The 21,924-nt window shown below is 40.8% G+C and overlaps 2 protein-coding genes across 16 annotated transcripts in view; both read left to right on the top strand.

Moving 5' to 3' along the window:
* Nucleotides 1-11,057, top strand: part of LOC110674084 — a 112,458-nt gene extending 101,401 nt beyond the window's left edge. Inside the window, exon 2 of the mRNA XM_021837572.1 lies at nt 9,271-11,057. Within this exon, the coding sequence (XP_021693264.1) occupies nt 9,895-10,005 (111 nt within the window). The 5' untranslated portion in view covers nt 9,271-9,894 and the 3' untranslated portion in view covers nt 10,006-11,057. The remainder of the gene's footprint in view (nt 1-9,270) is intronic.
* The window catches only part of LOC5576365 (bone morphogenetic protein 1), a 540,800-nt gene that overhangs the window by 304,837 nt on the left and 214,039 nt on the right, over nt 1-21,924 (top strand). The gene's annotated exons all lie outside the window — the stretch shown is intronic.

Raw genomic sequence — 21,924 nt, 5'->3', positions numbered from 1 at the left:
CGAAGGATGACCAGTTGAGCGTGAAAATAAGAAAACTGAAGAAATTAAATCCGTACAAGGGTGGGGTAACTATATCGGTTTTATAGAGAGGGGGAAGGCTGATACCATAGCTGAAGTGAAAACCGATAAAAAGACGATAATTGACCCATTGCAAACAAATAAAAAGTGAAATTGTGGAAAAAAACTCAAATTCTCAGGTAGGACTCGAACCCAAGACTCTTGTATGCTATACGAGCACTTTACCAACTAAGCTACTGAAACACTGGACGAGTCAACGAGGATTACAGGTTTCGCAATCAAATCCCAACGGCCAAAGTGGTGTTCCTTCATAACTGGACACCTTGCCCGCCAATTCTCAGTACCTGCAGTGCAATCTCAAAAAACGAAGGACGTCATATTTCAATCACTAAATGCTAATACAAGAATTTTACCTCAAAATAGAAAAATCATTGGCAAATGTTCCGTCGTATGAAAAATTCGATAAACAGAACTTATTCTTTGGGTTTTTATTCGATTCACAAAAAAATATGTAAAATTACAAATAAAGCAACAATACAAGTCGATGCTGTCAGTTTCCCAATTTGACCAAATTTTGTATCATCTCTCAGATCGGCAGCACCTAGCAGCCTATGTTACATTTTTGTCATCCTACCGAACTAGTCCAAAAAGGACGCCAAGGGAAGGCCAGAAACAGTACTCAGCCGCGGGAAGACGGATTGAGCGGATCCGTTCGACAATATGTGAATTTAATATCTTGAGCCAAGATTATCCTTTGATAGCCTGACGGAAACGATAAAGGTGAAGTTCGTATTTTTGCTCTCTTGAAAGCCGAACGTTTTTTTTTTTTAATGTGAGTTTCCCACCCAACACACTTCAAGCTAGATGGAGGCCGTGTTTGCAGGAAATTTCGTATTCCCTCAATATAACGTAGATGTCGTTTAGCATAACAACACTAATATGCTCGCAGAAAAAGGGGAAGAGTCTGGATTATGGTGGCTCCGAGGCGCCACCGCCCTCGGAGAGTAGCACCATTTTGTCCACCGACTATTGACGATTTTACGGACTGGTTGAGTTGAGCGACGCTTGACAGATGATGTGGATTTGAATTTCAGTGGACGTGCGCCGTGGTAAAAGTTTTTCGATTTTCTTGCCCGAGTGCATATGCTTCTATCTAGGTCAAGTAATGGAATCGTTTAGTTGCTTTATATTTCATGGAAGAATGCACTCAAGATAAAGAATGATGAAGGATAAGATATGATGTACAGTTTTGTGAATAATCCTTCTGATTTATATTTGGATGGTAGAAGAATGGCACCTCCCGATTCGGATCTCTTTTGAAGATCCCTTAAATCTAATTTATACATAAGAGTTTCCGTTAGAAAAGTCTTAAAGACGGATTTCCGCAGGGAAATTATAACAGGATTTCCGATGGGAAAAACAGGATTTCTGTAAGGAAATTCCTACAGAATTTCTGTTGGAAAACCCCAACAAGATTTCCGTTGAGAAATCCAATCAGGATTTCCGTTTTGAAATTTTATCAAGATTTCTTTTTCCGTTGGTAAGTTCTATCAGAATTTCCACTGAGAAATCCTTTCAGGCTTTCAACTGGGAAATTTTAATAGGTTTTCCGCTGGAAAATCCAGTCATGATTTCCACTGGGATATCCTATCAGGAGAAATCAGCTCAGAAATCAATAGTCCTCGTAATCGACACCAGTCTTCTGCAGGAATCCTTTCACCACATGTCTCGCTTTATATTCAATCGCATTGCCAGCCGCATCCCTTATTTTTCGAAAATGTGAAATGTTGGAAGTTCGTTTTGGTAAGAAAAAAGTCAGGTTAACATTTGAAGTCCGTATGTGAACGCTAAGTGGTTCCCCAACGGCCCTGAAGGTAGCAGTTGTAGATGATCCCGTGCGCGAAATCGAGCTCGCTTCTCTAGTGAAGAAAATATGCTTCTGTGCTGCCTATCAACGCGCACATTATAATTTGTTACTAGTGGCTTCTCGTACGCATGTTACGTGCACTAGAGCAGCGAGCTTTTTTTTTTTGCGATGTAATCTACACCTGATCTACACAGGGCCGTTGGGGGACCACTTAGCGTCCACGTACGGACTTCAAATTTTTACCTGATTTTTTTTTTCTTACCAAAACGAACACTTTACAATGGAGAACTTTTAACATTGCATATTTTCGAAAAATAAGGGACGACCTACGCATCATCCTTCAAACAAAATGCCCATTTTGATTTCAGGGGCCTCATTCCTTGCGGGCAGCTTGGCAAACGCCAGACCTTCCTCTCTGCCAAGAAACGTAGCTAGTCTCGCACAGGAGCCGTTCACATGGCTCGATCAGCTCATTAAACAGCCTGCACTTCCGTCCGCTAGGCCTCGACGACAACTCTCTCGGAATTTCACGTCTTACTGTGGTCGAAAGAGTGCATTTTCCGGTGCTTCAACCGAGTCTTCAACTTCTTTTGCATTCTTTTCTACATTTGCTTGGTTGATTTCTTCTATGGTAGTCGTCTGATCATTTCCCCCCTCTTGCTCGAGCGAGAGGTAGACATTCAACAGAACATTATCTTCTTGACTCATCATAGTTTACGGAAAGCACGGCTCATTAAACTTGACGTCTCGAGCAACTGTTACGTGTCGTGCCATCGGATCCCACGTGAATTGCTTCGTTTGTACACTGCACAGGCGTCAAAGAAAACAATTTTACATGCCTTTCCGACCATACCTTTCAGCACTCCTTTTTAGGCTATAATCTCCAATCCGCGTTGGCCGATATGCCCGACTCGACTATAGACCTATTCACATGACGTTCCAAAACAGCTGATCGGGAAGCTCTTTGACAGTTCTCCTATGAAAATGACAGCCTCGTGTATCCACCGGTCCTCCACCGATGTAAACAAATGCATAGACGGACCGGTCACATGAAAAGGCCTATGCCAAAGGTTTCCGCAACCCCCCGCGCAGTGACAGATAACGCAATTTTCACGTACCTACTTGCAACGTAAACAATGGGGCCATCCACCGCTGCCGGCACGATTTTTCACTATGGCAGATCCGAATTTTGTTTCGTTGTTGACGGATGCAAAACAACGAATGGCATGAAATGAAATAAGGGCGAATCTGATATTTTCGTCTGCCAATGGAAATAAATTTAATAAAATTATCAAGTTTAAGCACCAAGAACTTAAGAGCGCACCAATTTGTTCGCTGAAAAGATTAAATGACCTGTTAGTGCTTTATTTGGCGGGAAAGTAATTCATGAGAAATTACTCACAGTACAGCCTAACTGATTTTGTGGATCGCTTTTCTGCTCTCAAAAGAAATATTGTGGACCTCGTGGCCGTGCGGTTAGTGTTGTCAGGCATTTAAGCGCATCGTGTCATGGGATATGGGTTCGATTCCCGCTGCAGGCATTGAAACTTTCCATCAGGAATGTTTCTCGGCGGTGCCACTGGAGCATGCTTGTCCGTTGTCTAGTGTTAAGTTACAGTTTGTGCAGCTAAATGGCGGAAGACAGTGTCCTTGTCTTTTTATTTCAATAAGATCGAATCAAGTAAAAAAGTGATATTTTTTTTATTTGCAGATTTTTTTTCTATGCGGCTTTGAATCCTTTTTACCATACTCACCACCAGAGGTCTTAGTTTCAATCAAATAAGCCTATGAACTAATATACGATGATGTCACGCTGCAACTTCCAGCGAGAGGAAAAGCTTTACTGTATACAGAAAAATGTATAAAAATGTATGTATACAGTAAAACAAACGATTTGGTTGCACATTCATCCACGCATTGTTCATCCGGTGAACATTCGTGTTGATGCGGATGTCATTTTATGTAAACATATTTAGATCGAAAAAAAACGACAAGAAAAGAAGATCGTGGAAAAGTCCATTGGATGAACTATCCAGCTTTTCAAAAACCTGGCCGCCAAAAGTTAGCTCACTTTCTGGTAGGGATCCAACACGTTGACATTTGGTTTGGGTCCGGTCAACTGACTTGTCCACCGGGTTAATTTCTAATGATATTAGCGCTCGTATAAAGCTGGATAGTTCATCCAATAAGTTTATCTGATTGAAACTTAGATATCTGGGGGCGAGTGTGAGAAAAAAATAGTGTTCAAAACCGCAAAAGAAAATGTACTGCGAGTCAATATCTGGATATGATCTCAGATTGATTTCAAGCTTATCCAGACTTTTAAAAGCGCTAATGGCTGCCGCAAACAGGCTCGCTTTCTAGTAGGGATCGGTCGATTTGACGTTTGGCTTGAGTCGTTTTATATTGAGCGGACCCAAGCCAAACGTCAAATCGACCAATCCCTACCAGAAAGAAAAGTTGGCGGCAGCCATTAGCGCTCGTAAAAAGCTGGATAACTACAGTAAATTTTCCAAACTCGCTCGTGGGCCATACAAAATCTTCCCGATGGCCGTACAAATCCTTTCAGAGAATCGTAATTTGGTGATCACTCGTTTATAATGATATTCCAAATGCCAAGCAAAAATTGTAAAACTTTTTTTTATGTCCATCAGCATAATTCTAGTTTACGCCCTATTTTGAGCATACTCCACGATTTCATTGAGTTTGACAGTACCACAGACCAAAATTTTTCGGTACACTGACGTTGTACTGCAGCTGTCATGATGCTCCCGGGTTGGGTTTCCGATAGCTACCTCGCAATGATTGACCGTCACTTGCTCGAACGACAGCTCGAGATCATACAGGTTGCCTCGAAGATGTCCAACAACTTATCACTCTTTTTGTTCTTTACGGCTCCAGGGAACAAGACATCAATTCCAGCACTGGCCATCTTTCTGACGGACATAAGATTTTCTCGTAGCTCCGGGACATAAAGCACTTTCTTCAGATTGAAGTGCACACCTTTGTTGATTGTCGCGTTGATTTCTCCAATTTTTCTGCAAGCATTGCTTCTCCTTCCTTCGTGACCTTTATTTCCACACGATTGGTCATCTCCTGCAGCAAGACAAAAGTGGTCTTCTCGCCAACCCGCCAATTAAGCTTGAACAGGATTCGTCTATGCCTCTTCTCTGCTATGTTTTACGTAGCTTCAAGGCCAGCTTACAACATTCTTCTGCTCCGAATTTGCTTCCCACTGGCAAATTCATACTTCACCATGTGGTCACGGCGACCGCAGTTGTGGCATTTACGTAAAATTTCTGGAACTTCTTCGAATCGCACGTGAACGCTGCAGACTTGTCTTTAATTGACGGTCAGATTGCTACCTTTCTTCGGCCAACAGTCGCTGCTTGACAAGATCCAGGTTCAAGTCTTCATCAGTAACATTCTCCAAGACCAAGGAAGCGTCAAAAAGAGCTGCGACACCAGATCGCTTTCAGCCAAGGTTGCTACAGCCGTCTTCAATTTCCTCACGATTCCGTCTAATTCCTATAGAGGCGTCCGCATATCACCTTCTTTCTTCATCCGCAAATGATCCATCTGCTTCCACAGACTTCTTCGCATACACCGGTTCCTGACTAGTCCACATCTACATCATGGTCGCCTTCTCTTGAACGATTTCAACCGTTTAAATATCCCGGCATAAGACTGCCTTTTAAGGACAGGTCAACAGTTATAACACAGACGAAATTTCCATAGATCACTCATCTAACGATCATTTGCAATTCGCTATGTTAAAAATCTCACAACCAGAGGCACGCGCATCGTTTCTCTTAGTGTGACGTTTTACACTACCGCCATCTACAGGACTTGTTGCATGACACAGCATGTCGTGCAACATGCTCACCAGATGATTATGGTGTAAACTGGGCGATGGATTTTAAGGAAATTTGTTTTGAGTGTTACATCTGTTTGTCTGGATTATAACCAGAACTGAAATTCCACTTTGACCCAACAGAATTGCCAATTAATTGAATGGAAAATGAAAAAAAGTATTTGCAATACCGAAAACGCTGTCCAAAACTAAATGGTAGTAAAAGAAATGTCAACTAAAAGTTCAACAAATCCGACAAATTCTAACAACTGACGACCGAGTTATGTGAAGTCAAAACTAAACTTGGAGTAATAAAAAAACAATAAAAAAAATACGATAATAAAGAAAACAAAATGGAATTTAAAAAGTTGCGCAAAAGCCTTAGTTCAGAATTTTATTTAAGTTCGATTCTAGTTCATTATTCTAGGCAAACCCTAACTGCTTTGTTACGTCACGTCTAGTGTTAATCAATTTATAAGAGTGTCAATTATAGGGTTACACACCCTAGCGATACGTCTAACCTTGTTTCCTAGACGATGCTCCAACGACTAGTGTGAGAGCTTTATCATCGGGCTATAGGCATCCCCGAACTTCGTTGGAGATAGAGCTCTATGAACATCGGTCTATGCTTCACAATTGGCTTGACGAGTTGTCACGTGGTGATCCTCGACAAACACCACTCGAAGATTGGCCCGTTGGCTTCCACACGAAAGCTCTGGTCGGTGGTCCGTACTACCACCACTTGTCGAAGTGGGCCTGAGCTCAGTTGCGCGTTGTGTGGTCCTAGATAAGCCAGAATAAGCCTAGATTGACCGCTCACGTTGTTGGACCTGTAGTAATTCACTTTAATCCACCGAAAAATACATTGAAGCTTACTTAGGCTTACCAGATGGTATCCTTTGGGAGGACATGTCCTCCTTTTTGATCATTTGTCCTCCCGTCCTCCTTTTGGCTAAAAATGTCCTCCTTTTTCAAATTGATCGAATATTAAATTTCATGTCATTTAGTGTTTTGATTACTTATTCGTTAGAATCTGCAACCATCAGTCTTGAATAAGGATGAAGGATTAGTTACTTAGGATCTTATGTCAAGTTTAGATATTTTTTACGATTTTTCTACACTTTTGCGAATTTAAAAACTATGAATTTTAAAACAGTATTTTTGTTTTTTTTCTAGATAATGTTTGATAAGCCCTAAACAGAATTCACGGCTCTTGGTTTCGTCGCGACCTTTGGCTTTCTGTAATGAGTCGTTGTAGTGGGTTTAAAAGCTTTTAATGATCATAAATACATTTCGATTATCTTATATTAGAATCAAAATAGGATACATTTGTCAACCAAATTGAAATTCTTTGTTTTATCTTTAAAAAATGGATACTTGAAAAGAAAAGCAAGTTTTTTATGTATTTAACTAATATTTGGAATAATAAATCTTTTGAGTGATTTTCTATGGAAATCTTTCTCAAGAAGTTATAAAACCTTTTTATTATTTCAAAAATGTTATAATTTAACAATTAATTTCCAGGAGAATCCTTATTCTGTTAAAAAAAAAAAAAAAAATTGGTGTTACTACATGAATTTCGCGTTTGATTAATAAACCACAGATCAATAATCATGGCAATTCTAAGAACAGTACAACATAAATTTTCTTAGGTTGCTTTCAATTCAAGTTTTGTGTCGAAGGAAGTAGGAAACTGAGGTTTGTTTGGTTTTTATTATCGTTGTCTTAATTACAGTGATTTTTTGCCATAGACGAGTCAACTACTAAGATTTTTTCGGTGCAGAAACACTTTTTATGTTTTTCGAAGCTTTTTTCAATGAATTGATTTTCAAATAAATGATTCAATTGCCTCTAGCTTTCTCTCTATCTTAACTATTTTTATTTTTTCGTAAAATGGTATGGCAAAATTTTTAAATGTCCTCTTTTTTCAAAACCATTAAAGTAAAATGTCCTCCTTTCTTAAATATTCTTCTGGTAAGCCTAAGCTTACTTGACTGATTTGTCCTTCCTATTTCAAATAATTTTCTTAAAATTGTTCCAATTCCTAACGAACTTTTTGAATTCAGCTTAGATACAAAATATTACCAATCTCAGCAGCCTTCTTCGAAAGAATTATCAGGCGATCCTTAGAGGCGGTGTTGTCTAGTGGGATCAACGGTGGAATTGGTCTGGGTTTGGTTTTTAAAATTTTGGTCATTTTCCAGAATTGCATAACATAATCTGGGACAGAGCGGATCTTGTTTGAAAAATCTTCGTTTCAAAGGTCCATCATTCTGACCTTGATAATCTTTGATATGCGATTAACTTCGCTTTTAACGTGGGCAGACCAGTACGTTGGTACTGCCTAACTTTGGTAACTGGATCGATAGAAAGGGTGTTGCTTACCTGACCAGATGTTGGTTAATGCTGCTCACGGGCAACGGAGATGGCCTCTTCGATGCTCTGCAGCTGCCGATCAACATCTTCCATGGACGTCAGGGGAACCTCGTATGCGACCCCAGCCGACACGGTAGTAGTTGCGCCGGGTGACTCGATGTCGGTTGACCAGGGAATCAACTTTGGCCACCACCGGGTAGTGGTCCGAGCTGAGGTCCTGATGAACGACCGGCTGGGAGATGTTGCCGTCCATATTGGTCAGGAAGACATCGATGGTTGAGTGGGCCCCGTATCGGCTCAGGCGGGTGGGCGAATCCAGGCTCCAGGGTCATTTCTGTTCCGCCAGGTGTTTCCCCATGCTTCGTGCCTTGTGTTCAGGTCGCCAGCCAGGATGAACTGCCCCTGCCACCGAGTCAGCTTGATGAGATCTAGTTTTAGCGCCACCGTTGTTTCGTCATTGATGGTAGCTTGCATCGGGTAGAACACCAACGGCCCCGCTCCGGGTTTTACTCCTTAGGAAACAAGCGTTCACCCGTCTTCGGATCAGAAACCTCTATTTATCAGATAGCTGTAGCGACCTCTCCACAGTATGTCTGCTACCAGTTGCTGCTGCTGATACTGTTTTTCTTATTGCCGCAATGTGACTCGTTCAGCATCCGTCCACTGATTGACGTTGCTGTGACCTAGAATGCCGTATTTATTGCATTTTGTATTGCGTTCGTTTCGCAATTTCCCTCCTCTTCTACCCGTGGAGACCGCGAGAGGCGTGGCCTCGGATGCATGCGAATAGAAGAATGCGTGTTTTCTTTCTTGAAAGGGATATAATTGCTGCTTTGCTGCTAAGGAAGGCCCGTCGACAATTATATATGCCACAAATAGCCTCGTTAATTTCTTTCCTAAGCCATTAATTGACCTGCATTTTGGATTGGTTGGTGTCATCGTCTTCTTACAAGTACTCGTAATTTATTTCGTTTTTAATAATATTCATATGACAACAACACTTGGAAAACTTCTACTGTAAAACAACTATCTTATTATTTTTGTGAAAAAAAAACGAGAATCACGAGTCCAGGGGTAGGTAACGGCGTATGGATGGTACCTTTGAAATAGCAACCTAAAGGTCTGTAAATTCACCATTTTTTCGATTATGTTTCAGATTGCACCGAACCCCAAGGCCCCAGTCGGGATTAACTGCGTCATACGCCAACGAGTGAAGGATACAAATAGGTGCAAGTGACCATCCCGTGTTGTTGGTGCAAGACGAGGAGAACAGTTTCAGATAATCGCCATTTCTGTTTCCCGCTTCGAGAGCAAAAAGTAGGGCGACCCCGCCAGTGTAAAGCGAAACTTAATTGAGAGTATGCGGTCTGGACAGCGGGAAGGTCGGCGGTGCAGCTGCTGAATTTCATTAGTGAAATTGATTATCGAAAATTGATTTCCCGGCTTTCTCGGACAAGTGAGGGTGCCCCGTGATAGTCGTGTCTATTTTCGAATAGATATTATCCAGATTCAGGGTGGTTGGTGTTGTTCGAAGATAATTCCTGGTACGGATGCAGCAGAGCAAATGATAGCTAATGAGTTTGGCGGTGCGAGAGGAATTGTTGGGAGTGCTTGATTTCTAGCGATTCTAGGCGCAAAGGCTAGTGTTCTAAGCCGCCAACCGTCACAACCGCCACCGAGACTACGAGGGCTGCCTTTGCACGTTCCAGAAGCGCGGCAAAGTGCGGTAGTCCAGCTACATTGTTCACTATAGGCAGAACATCCCAAACCAGATAGTTGAATGAGTAACAGTGCAATGGTTGCGGTGGCCATCTGCTGTATTCTGGTACTGCTGGCAGTGTTCATCGTACTGATAATAGTGGTCGGGCAGACAATGGGCGAACCAAAGTGAGATAAGCTCCAACTGGGGCCAGGTCACTTCGCCGATGGATAGCCAAGGCCCCCCGGCTGTTAGAATTCGGATGGATTTTGTTCCACTAGTATCACAACTGCAACTAGCATCGATGGCCAACCGTTACTGAACGTGTCCAACATCTCCACCATCGAATCCAGTACGACCCTGGTACTTCCAAAACGGCGGTTAATCAACATCCTGACATCTCCCAACACTACAAGCAAGCCCAACGCAACCAAGGGCTCCACAAAGAGGTAGAAGAGACTCCCAGGCCTTAGTTCAAAACCAATACTGCAAAAAATGCAGTGAAATTCGGATATCGTAGTACAATCCTTTCCTAGAAAAATACAATCCAGAGGCAGCAAACACTCACTAAAACGAATGCACACGTACTTCCTACACTGTAAATAAGCTTGGCAAACTCCTCTAATCTTATCTTCTTCACAACTAGCCTAGCGAACAGCACAAATATGCACCAGCTAGATTCTCCTTCCTGCTATTGGCCCTATTGGAAATACAGTAGCCCAATGCTACTGTTGTCAAAACGTCTACCCTCCTTCACTCCTACCCTAATGCTTCCAACCTAAAAACTATTTCTCTTCCAAACTATCGGAAACACGCGTGAACACACAAACAAACACGCTCCCCAACAAACCTAAAAGAAAATAAACAACATACTTGTAGAGGACGGCAGAAAGCAAATACTACCACCAAAAACAACCAACAACATCTACAATAAACAAAACCACCGGAGGTATATAAAACAAAGCAAACATGGAATAAAATCATTCTCACCAATTCTTAACAGCCAAAAGGGGGCAACAAATAGAAAAAAAACAAAAACACACAGAAATACTTACACAAACTCACAATCTAGAATATAAAAAAAACATGATAAAATAAATCGTTCACGGAAAAAATAAAACAAAAACCACATAGGGTTAGTGACACATTAGCAAACAAACAAACAGAAAACACAATTTCGAAGCAAAATCGACAACAAACGTTGGGAGAAAACATATCGTGTGAACGAAACAAAAAAAAAAAAACACTAAACAACAAAACCAACTTAAGTAACAACCCGCTAAGAATGATGAATTTGTACCGTTGCGGAGAGTTTCATCATGGGAAGAGTACGGCTATTTTGCGGCCAACCTAAGTGTCCCCCGCGACAAAGTTTGTAATGTGGGCCACTTTTTTCGAGCCCTTGCACCGTATCGATTGCTTTCATACCGAGGATATTTTTTTGTCGTCGTGAAAAACTCGAGATAAAAAAAGAGAAGCCAATCGTTTTTTTTTAGGATAACGCGCGAATTTCCGATAAAAGTTCTTCCCAGGATTGTGAACACGTCACTAGAATCCGAAACCAGAGATTTTTTTTCCTAGGCTAGAAAGTAATGAGGTTTATTGACGAGTCAGGGCAGGAGATTGTTAAATTGAGTGAAAATTGAAATTATATACATGATATAAGGAGGATAGATGACCAGGGAGCAGAGTTTCGGACTCGTACGTTAGGTGGGACGGAAGCAACGGGAAAATGTGCCAAGTAAACGGGAGACGGTTGACGGAATGGTCGAGAGTGATGACGTTGCACGAGTTGCGAAATGTTGTCCGTTGGATAAGTTAACATAGTGAATTGTGTTAAGGTAAAACATAACAAGATGACTGTCGGTTGAAGTGAGTTACGGGGCTGCTGACACGGGTGGGAACTTTGTAAGGAGAAGCGATGAAGATGTAACAGTAGTGATTTTGAAAAAAAAATCGATGTTCGCTTCTCATTAGATTCTTGGTCAGATTCTGAGTCTCATCCCAAATTTTAAGCTTATTTTGTTTTAGCTCGTTTGTTGGGTACTCACTAAAGAAAAGTCCAGTGTGTTGAGCAAAGACCCCGAGAGCTGTCCGATCGATTTCTTTCCTATGCGAAAAACATGCGTGCTACTCCAATATTTGGTGTGCGTCTCCCATTCTAGTGCGAGTAACTCAAAGTAAAGTGCAGGAGAAAACCTGTTTGTGTGCGAGTCAAAGCAAAGCACAATCTCTTCTCTTTTAATCTCTTCGTGCCAGCACAAAAAATCACGCTATGAAAATTTTAGCAGGATATGCTTCGAAAGCTGACATGTTTAATAAGCGCTCTGCAAAATCTTGAAGTTGTGGATCTTAATATATTTGGTAGAGTCAAAAACATAAGGATGTAATAATTGAAGTTCTTATTGTTTAAGAGTTTTGACAGCTACATATTGGTGATATGAATTCAAGTAGAATTTTTGACGCGTGTACGAAACACAAAGGGCGAGAATGAGACAATTCGGTTCTACGAAGCCGATCACACAATTATGACTTGTACTGCTGGGGTGCAGTGCAGAAAAACTACTCCTGCACGACTGTTTCAAATTTAAGGTGCTGTTTGCAGCAGCGCGTGCAGCACCGAAAGACATTTGAGTTGCACGTTATCCCTACCTTCAACGTCTTTTTCCATCGTAAGTAACACCATTCATGAGGTAACGTCGATCAAAACTCCTAGGTGCTCCAGCGCATGATTCAATGCAATTTCATGCCCACCGACGTTGACCTTTATCCATAAGAGCGTCGTGCAGTTTCTGACGTGCAGCTCCGTTTTTTGATAGGCTATCTGCTGTTCGACTCTTATCGTACAGCTATTGATTGGGTCTATAGTCCACGTTCAAATCAAAGGATCCTTGAGGAATGAGGGGTCCGCTAGAAGTTTGTAAAGGTTTAAAGGGGGTCACGGCTCTGAAAAGGTTGGGAACCACTGCTCTAAAGATTCAATCATGAGCTCCGCGAAGGATTGCATCAGGAGTTCCATCAAGGTTTCTATTTGGAGATACTCCTCTATGGATTCCATGGGAAGTTCCTTTAGGGATACCATCGAAAGTTTCTCTAGACATTCCATTGGGGCTTTCGTCAGATGTTCTTCCAGGGATCCCATCTGGAATTTCTCGAGAGTTTCCATCAGGAGTTTTTACAGAGATCCCACCTGGAATTTCTCGAAAGATTCCATTAGGAGTTTTTACAGAGATTCCACCTGGAATTCCTCCAGGAATTTTATCAGAAGTTTATCTAGGGATTCCATCAGGAGTTCCTTCAAGAATGTCTTTAGAAATTCCTCCAGGGATTCTATCAGATTTTCTCCAGGGATTCCATCAGAAGTTCCCATAGGGATTGTATCAGGAGTCTCTTTGCGGTTTCCATCAGAGTCCTTCTGGAGATTATATCCAGGATTTCATCGAGTTTCTTCTTAGATTTTACCTGAAATTCCTCAAGAGATTCTATCAGCAGTTTCTCTAGAGATTAAATCAGGAGTTCTTCGAGGAATTTCATCAGGATTACTTCTAGGGATACCATAAGGAGTTCCTCTAGGGGTTCTTTCTGAAGTTTCATCAGAAATCTTATAAGAATTCCTCCAGGAATGTCATCATTAGTTCCTATAGGAATTCTACAGGAGTTCTTTAGGGGAATGCATCAGGACTCCCTCCAATGATCCCATCAGGAATTCCTCCAAGGAATCCACCAAGAGTTCCTCATAGGGATTCTATCAGGAGTGCCTATAGGGATTTTATCAGGTTTTCTGTGGATTTTATCAGGTTCCTCCAGGGATTCCTTAATAAGTTCTTACAGAGATTTCACCTGGACTTCCTCCAGAGATTATATCAGGAGTTCTTCGAGGAATTCTATCAGGATTTCTTTTAGGCATATCATAAATTCCTTCCTCTAAGGATTTTATCTGGAGTTCCATCAGAAATTATATCAGGTATTCCTCCAGGGATTTCATCAAGAGTTTCTTCAAAAATTCCATCTGAAGTTCCTTCAACAATATCTTCAGCAATTCATCCAAGGGTTCCATCAAAAGTTTCTCCAGGGATTTCGTCAGGATTTCTTGTACGGATTCTATCAAGAATACCTTAAGGGCTTTTATCAGAGTTCTCCTGGGGATTTCATCAAGAGTTCCTCAAGGGATTCTATCAAGCATTTCTTCAGATACTTCACCTAGAATTCCTCCATTCTATCAGAAGTTCCTCCGAAGATTACATCAGGAGTTCCTCGAGTAATTCCGTCAGAATTTCTTCTAGAGATACCATAAAGAGTTCCTCTAAGGATTCTATCAGGAGTTCCATCAATAATTCCTCCAGGGATTTCATCAGGTGTTCAATATTTATGCAATATTTCAGTAGTTCTACTAGAAATTCCATCAGAAGTTCCTCCAGATATGCCACCTGGAGTTCTTTCAGATATAATATCAGGAGTTCCTCGAGAAAATGCATCAGGATTTTTTTTAGGGATTTCATAAGGAGTGACTTCAGAGATTACATTAGGAATTCGGTCATGAATCTTATCAGGAACTCCACCATTAATTTCAATCGGACTTTCTATAGGCATTTTATCAGGAGGTCCTCTAGACGTTACATCAAAAGTTCCTCCAGAGATTCCATCTGGAACTCCTCCAGAGCTTCCATCTGGAACTCCTCCAGAGATTACATCAGAAGTTCTTCTAGGGATTAAATCAGGAGTTGTTCTGGGGATTACATCAGGAGTTTTTTAAGGATTCAATCTGGAGTTTCTCCAGGGATTTTATAAGCAGCTCCTTTAAATATTCCACCAGGTGTTCTATCAGAAGTTCCTCTAAGTCTTTCTACAGGAGTTCTTCTAGGGATTCCATCAGAAGTTCCTCAAGGGATTCCATCAGGAGTTCCAACTAGGAATTCCTTCAGGGATTCCATCAGGAGTTCCTTTTAAGATTCCATCTAGAATTTCTCTAGGGATTCCACCTAGTACTCCTCTATTCCATCAGGAGATTTTCTAAGGATTGGAGTTCCTCTAATGTTTCCATCAGGAGTTCCTTGAAAAATACTTTAGAAATTCCTCCAAGGATTCTATCAGGAATTCCTCCAGGGATTTCATCAGGAGTGCCTATAGAGATTCTATCAGAAGTTATTTGAGAGATTCCACCTGAAACTCCTCAAGGGATTACATCAGAAGTTCTTCTGGGGATTACATCAGGAGTTCCTCCAGGGATTGTATCAAAAGTTTCTCTATGGATTCCATCAGGAGGTCCCATAAGTCTTTTTGTGGAAGTTCTTCTAGGAATTTCATCAGAAGTTCCTCAAGGGGTTCCATCAGGAGATCCTATAGTGTTCCAATAAAAAATTTCTTCAGAGTTTCCACCAGAACTCCCTTAAAGGATTCCATCAGAATTTCTTCCAGAGATTTTAATACTAGTTTCTCCAGAGATTATATCTACTACAGGGGTTCTTTCAGAAGTTCCTCTAGCGATTCTATCAGTAGTTCCTACAGGGAGATTTCATCGGGAGTTCCATCAGGGATTCCATCTAGAATTCCTCCAGGGATTAAATCAGAATTTCCTCCAGGGATTCCATCTGTAACTCTTCTAGGGAATCAGGAGTTCCTTTAGCAATTCCATCAGAAGATTCTCCAGGGATTCCATCAGGAGTTCCTATAGGGATTCAATCGGAAGTTCTTCTAGGATTTACATCAGGAGTTACTTCAGGGAATCCATCATGAACACCTTCTGGGATTCCATCACAAGTTCTGTCAAGGATTCCATCAGGAATTCTTCAAAAGTTTCCTAAAGGAATTCCTCTAGAGTTATTCTGGGTTCCATGAGGCTATTTGTAACGGTGTACTCGGTTAATTTATAAAGGGATTCCATAGAATTTTCTTCCAGGGATTTCTCTAGAGAACTCTTCAAGAGTTCCTCCCTGAATTCTTCAAGGGATTTCTCCCGGAATGTCCCGGATTGCATCCAAAAATTCCTCTAGAAAATAATCTCTCTCTTGGAATTCTGCCCAAAATATCTCCAATAATTCTCGAGGGTTATCAGGAAATCATTAAGGGATTTTACTGAGAATTAATTATAAGAATTTCAACACCAGAATCCTTCAAAAGATTCCTTTGAAAGTCCTCGAAGATTCCTTGCAAAATTTATCAAAGGACTCCTCCCGAAATTCCTAAAGGAATTAATCTCGAAATTCCTTAAGATATTTATTCAAAAAATTTCCAATGTTTCGGGGTTATCAGAAATTTATCCAGGGATTTAACCAGAAATTTCTGATTAGGATTTCACCAGTAACTAGGGAATCCACCAGTATATTCTCCAGTGACTTTAAAGGGAGTTCTTCCTGGGATTCAAAAAAGGTATTCCTTCAGGGATTTCTCCAAGAATTCCTTCAATAATTCCATAAAAAAAACTCCAGGATTATCTTTAAGGATTCCAACTAAAAGTTACATGGATTCCATGGATATCTTCTAGAATACGTACAGGTAGTTCTCGAGGATTTCCATTAGATAAACCTTCAAGGATGTCAGCTGAAATTTTCACAGGGATTCCATTAGAAATTCTTTCAGTAACTTCATGAACATTTTTCCGGTGGTTTTACCGGGAATCCAAAAAATCCTCCAGAGCATCTTAGAGAACGTTCTGGAAAAAATCCTCTAAGGATTCCACCAAGATGTTCTCCTAGCATCCCTTAGCGAATTTCTCAGGGGATTTGAGCACAATTTCTCATAAAGATTACACCAGTCATTCCTTTAGAGGCTTCACCAGTTTCTCTAATTATTTCGCTAGTTATCCCAGCAGTTCTTCCAGGGTTTATACTGGGAATTTCACCAGAGTTTCACCAAAACTTCCAACAGAAAAAACAACAAGAGTTTCGTCAGAGGTTCTATCAGAAAATAATTCAAAGGTTTAACAAGGATTTTTCTTTATTCAGGATTATCAGAAATTCCTCCAGGGAATTAACCAAAAACTTCCCGAAGAGTCCACAAGTTTTTTTTCTGAAAAACCATCCATAATTCCGCGAGAGAATTCACCAGAATTTTCCATCTAAAATTCCGCGAAGGATTGAACTACAAATTCCTAATTTCTCTACTCGAATCATTCCATCACGAAGCTTCTACAAAATTATAAAAAAAAATATTATTCATCCAGGGATTGCACTGATATTTACTCAGAGGATTGAATAAAGAATTTCTCTGAATGCCTTCAGGTTGAATTCCTAAAGAGATTTGTACAAGATTTTGAAAAATTTCTTCGAAAATTCATGGGACAACTTCTTGAGAAATTCTTGGAGGAATCACCAAAAAATCATGGGAGAAATTTCCAGAGAATCAACTGGAGGAATTTCGAAACATATCTCTGGAAGAACTTTTAAAGCAATCTTTGAAAGAGTTCCTAAAGGATTCTCTAAGGTAGTTCTTAGTGGATTCCTTGTAAAAATTTCTGCCAGGAATACTAAAAGGATTTGACGGATAAATTATTTTAGGAATTCTCGGAATAATTTCTGGTAGATTCTTGAAATAATTCCTGAAGAAATCCATAGACGAATGCCTCGAAGGTTAACCTGGAGGAACCCCTCAAAAAATTGCAAGCGGAATCTCTAAATCCTAATTGGATCCCGTGGAGGAAGTTTTGTTGATTTTTTTGCCTTATTTCTTGTACAATTTCTTGAAGTAATTCCTTGATGAAACTTTGGAGAAATTCCTGGAGTAAATCTCTGCATGTATTTCTGTAGGAGTTTCTAAAGGAATTTCTAGAAAAAAAAATCGTGTATGAATCTCTGCAGCAATCCCTGGAAGATGGTTTGAATCAATTGCTGAAAAATTTTCTGGAGGAATTTGTGGTAGAATTCCTTGGGAATTTTGATAGAAAGTTTTCCAGGTGGTTATTCCTGATAGAGTTGTTGATGGAATTCTTGAAGTATTTTCTCAAGAGGGATTCCTTAAGCGCTCTCTTCGAAAATTTCTAGAGGAATTCCAGGAGGAATCGCAGGAAAAAGAATCTTAAAAAATCTGTTGAGGAATTCCGCTGAAGGAATTCTTTAGTGAATATCTGGAGGATTTCTGGGTGGAATTGTTGAAGGAAACATTGTAAGAATCCCTGAAGAAATCCTTTGGGGTGTTTTTGGAGAAATTGCTGAAAAAATCTGTAAAATAACGAACTTAAACTATAACGAACCAGCTGAAGAAACTTCTGGTGGAATTTAGAGAGGAATCCTAGGAGGAAGCCCTTACAAAAGCCCTGATGAAATCCCTGGGAGAACTTCTGGTGATGAAATTCTTGAGGAATCTCTGGAGAAGTTTCTTACATAATTCGTGATGTTATTATTATCCAGGAATCGATAATGCGTGATAGAATCTCTGGAACAAACTTTTAGAGGAATTCTTGAAGAAACCTTTGGAGTAATGGTTGTAGCAATCTCTGGATGAATTCTTGTAGGCAACCCTCTAGTAAGCCTGGAGGAAAAAGCCGGGAGAATTACTGAAGAAATTTCTTGAGGAGTTTTTTGGATTGATCGTTGAAGGAATCAGTGGCCGAAATCCTTAATCATTCCTCATGGATACCTGTGAAAACTCTAAAGTAGAATATCTAGAGGAAATAACTAAAAGATTCTGGGTAGAATGTTTGGAGAATCTTTGGAGAATAACCATTCAGAACAGTCCCCAACAGAGACTTCTCATAATTATAGGATAACAGTTAATGCTTTGTGAGATCTCTATGCCGTTCAGGACCTCATCGGTTTTACTGTGTCGCTTGGTAAGCCTGTATCGTTTTATGTTTTTCTCGCATACCATGCTGCAGAATTGCAGTTTGAGCACCATTTTCCTTCTGACACTTCTTGTTAAACCAATCGTTTCTTGAATTTGGTACCACGTATCCGATAGAGCTTTCGGCAGTGTCAAGAGAAGTCTCATCTAGCTCACTCTCATCCTGTAACACTGCTTCAAGATACTGCGGATATTAATCCATATTCTTGCTGTTTCAGTCACACTAGATTATGCCGAGGCGGGCGTCGGTACCGTACTTCGTTAATGACGGATAGGTATGGGCGAAGTTCTACCATCACCTGTTGCTGGACAGAGTCAACTTTAGCGCAACGATAGGTTCTGACTTCAGCTTTTTCTGAGAAGTAACGTCCATCGATCAAATCCAGGTGTATCGATACGGAAAGCTGTGCTAGAAATTTTTCTTCGTGCTATTCTTGTTCATACTTCTGAATTACGAACGAAAGAGTAAGAATGCAACAGACTGTTAAGAGCTAGAAGGGTTGGAAGATAACAAAACAGAAGTTTTCACAGAGGCATCAACATAGATCAATCGCAGTGGCCACAGAAATCTCCGCAGATGACTCTACACAAACCTGCGAAGAAATCTCCACAAGTTTTATTTGAAGTATTCACAGTTGTCTTCAGGAATCTCCACGGATATTATGAGTCTTCAGAAGTCTCATCACAATTGTGTAGATTATCTCGGAAATATTCACAGATGTCTTGACGGCAGCATGCGCAGAGCTCTCCACAGAAGTTATGACAGAAGTCTCGAGAAAGGTCCTTAAAGGTGCCTTCAGAGAATTTTCCACATTATTCAACAACAAAATCTGTTCGATATAAGATAAAACTGCTGAATATATTTGAGATGATTTATTGATTAGGTTTATCAACCATTTTTTGCTTGATTGCTTCGTTGGAAAACATTTTTTTGCAGAGCTACTGATAGAGATCTACAGGTACACACAATGTAGTGCGCACATGAAGTCTCCACTAATTATGTTTCCGAATTTGATTCGTCCAATGATCTACCGCACAGTAACCATCTCCGCGTAAATTGCCAGTTTGATTGAGTGTCTGGCACCGACTGCGACGGATTGACTGACTGCATCAAAATGGGAAGCGTCAGTCACGTGAAACGAATTGCTGGCTGGCTGGCTGCCCTGGCCTGGCAGACGTGTGTGGAAGCCGCACGGAATGAGGCTCTTCGACTGTCACTGAATGGGAAAAGCACTCTCTGAAATCAAATCTGCCCCATTTTCCCACCCTTCTCGGGACCCTCGTCATCCCGCGTGGGCTCGTGTGAGTGTGAATACAGCGTCAATTCCATCCACATTAAGGATACGCAGTATTTCGAATGATACTGTGTTCTCAAGAGAATCTTTGAGGTTTACATCGTTTTGGAGTGATTTTTCAAGGTTTCCCTTTATATCTAAAAAGATATACGAGGTTTATATTTCATAGGGCGTTGTGAAGGACAACCTTGAGATCAATTCAGAACCTCTATGGAACCTCTAAGGAGTTCTTGTTCACACTTTTGGAAATCTTTTAGGAATCTTTTGGAAACTTCTGATAACCTTATGTGATACTATTGAAAAGATCTAAAACCTTATTAAATAGATCCCCTTTGAGAACACTATGGAAACGTATAGAATCTCTGGAATTGTTTGGCAATTTTAGACTTTTCTATTGCTAGTTTTATGAATCATTGTCGTTCGATTTCCGCATCAGCAGTACTAGGAAATCCGTATATCGTTTGGTTTCGTATCGACATGGAAAAGTACGTATTGCAAACCCTTAACCCACATCCACCTGCTTCGAGGTGGGGGGGTGCGCTTCTTTTCACTTGACGGGATTTTATCTCGATTGAAGACGGTCGCACAGCACATGATGAAGAAGTGGTGGTAGGGGAGAAAGCATTGATGGCATTACAAGGCACGCGCACAGATGGAGCCTGTCCCGTTCACAACGCCGTGACGACGAGATACCGGACGGACGGACGAACGGAACTTCAGATCATGTTTTCACTGTTTGACAGCGCTGCGCTTCCTGTTCTGCTCTGACAAGCGACCGAAAGACCAACATATGTGAGCGTACTGCGCTTCAGACTTGTTCCCATACAATTCGAGCAGCTCAAGTCCTGAAGGAGTGATTCAAACATGCACCTACTTACCTGGCCGGTTGTAGAACATAAGGATGGTCGAAAGATAAAAGGTCGAAGAACTGAAATTTTTTTAGTTCAACTTCCTGAATTTTTTGTCCATATGAGCTGTCGGCCTTTCATCCATATGACATTCTGTCTATTCGATCTACTCTCCACTTTTTGTCTTTCGACCTTTTGTTCATTCGACTTTTTGTCACAGATTCACCTGACCGGCTTTTGCTCCCGACGTTCACTAGAATGATGATCAACTTGTCCAAACGGAACTGGGCTTTCGCTCCGGCAGAGTCTCTCGAAGAATCCTTCAGGATGTAGTTGGGTGGAGCTGTGTCATTCTTGTGAGGTGCTCCCCTGTGTCCTCCGCCCGGAAAAGAAAATGAAAAATGAATTCGATTGTGTCACGGCATGTGGCGCATTTGTTGTAAACTGCATATGGACCATGCGGAACGGAAGCGAAGAAGATGGTTTGGCTCCGCTCCGAACAAATTGGCCTTGTGACATATCAGCTGAACACTGCCGTTTGGCGAACTATGCGAAGGTGCTTTCCAGTTTCTGTGTCGCTTCCATCCTTTGCAAGATGATCAGTGTCAATCAGAAGTGTAATTTTCTTTTTCCTGCTGCACCGCGGTATGGTTTCATGGAAGGAGTACAAGTTCGATCGGAATAGGACAGGAATCAGGAACCAACTTTTACTTAGTTTTCAACTAATGCTGGCCTTCAAGAAATTCAAACAACAATTCAACTTTACAACAAATCCATTACGTCAAATTTTGCACACAAAATAGCCATCACTTCCATCTGGCACCAAATAATGATAATGGTAATAGCTATCCTTTCAACGATTCAATCATCAAATGGTTCAACCCCCACAAGTTTCGAAATCCATTTAGGAATTTATCCGCTGTCGAAAATGGACGTCGAGCATGGACGTAGCTAGAGGGGAAAAATTGCGATATAACAGATATTTGGATATCTCCAAGATTTTCTAAGCATTCACCTTCATGAAACAAATTTCCTGGAGAATTTTCTTTGAGAATTATGGAGCTCACCAAAAATATAGGCTCCTACCAAATATATCATCGAAAAATTTTTTATGATTCTTGCTAGGAAAATAAAAACTTCGCTGAAGAATTTAACAACAAATTTATCTAAGGATATGTTTGAGGGTTTTGGAG

The sequence above is a fragment of the Aedes aegypti genome, chromosome 1, assembly GCF_002204515.2.
Source record: "Aedes aegypti strain LVP_AGWG chromosome 1, AaegL5.0 Primary Assembly, whole genome shotgun sequence".
NCBI lineage: Eukaryota > Metazoa > Arthropoda > Insecta > Diptera > Culicidae > Aedes > Aedes aegypti.
This window is presented reverse-complemented; position numbering and strand designations above follow the sequence as displayed.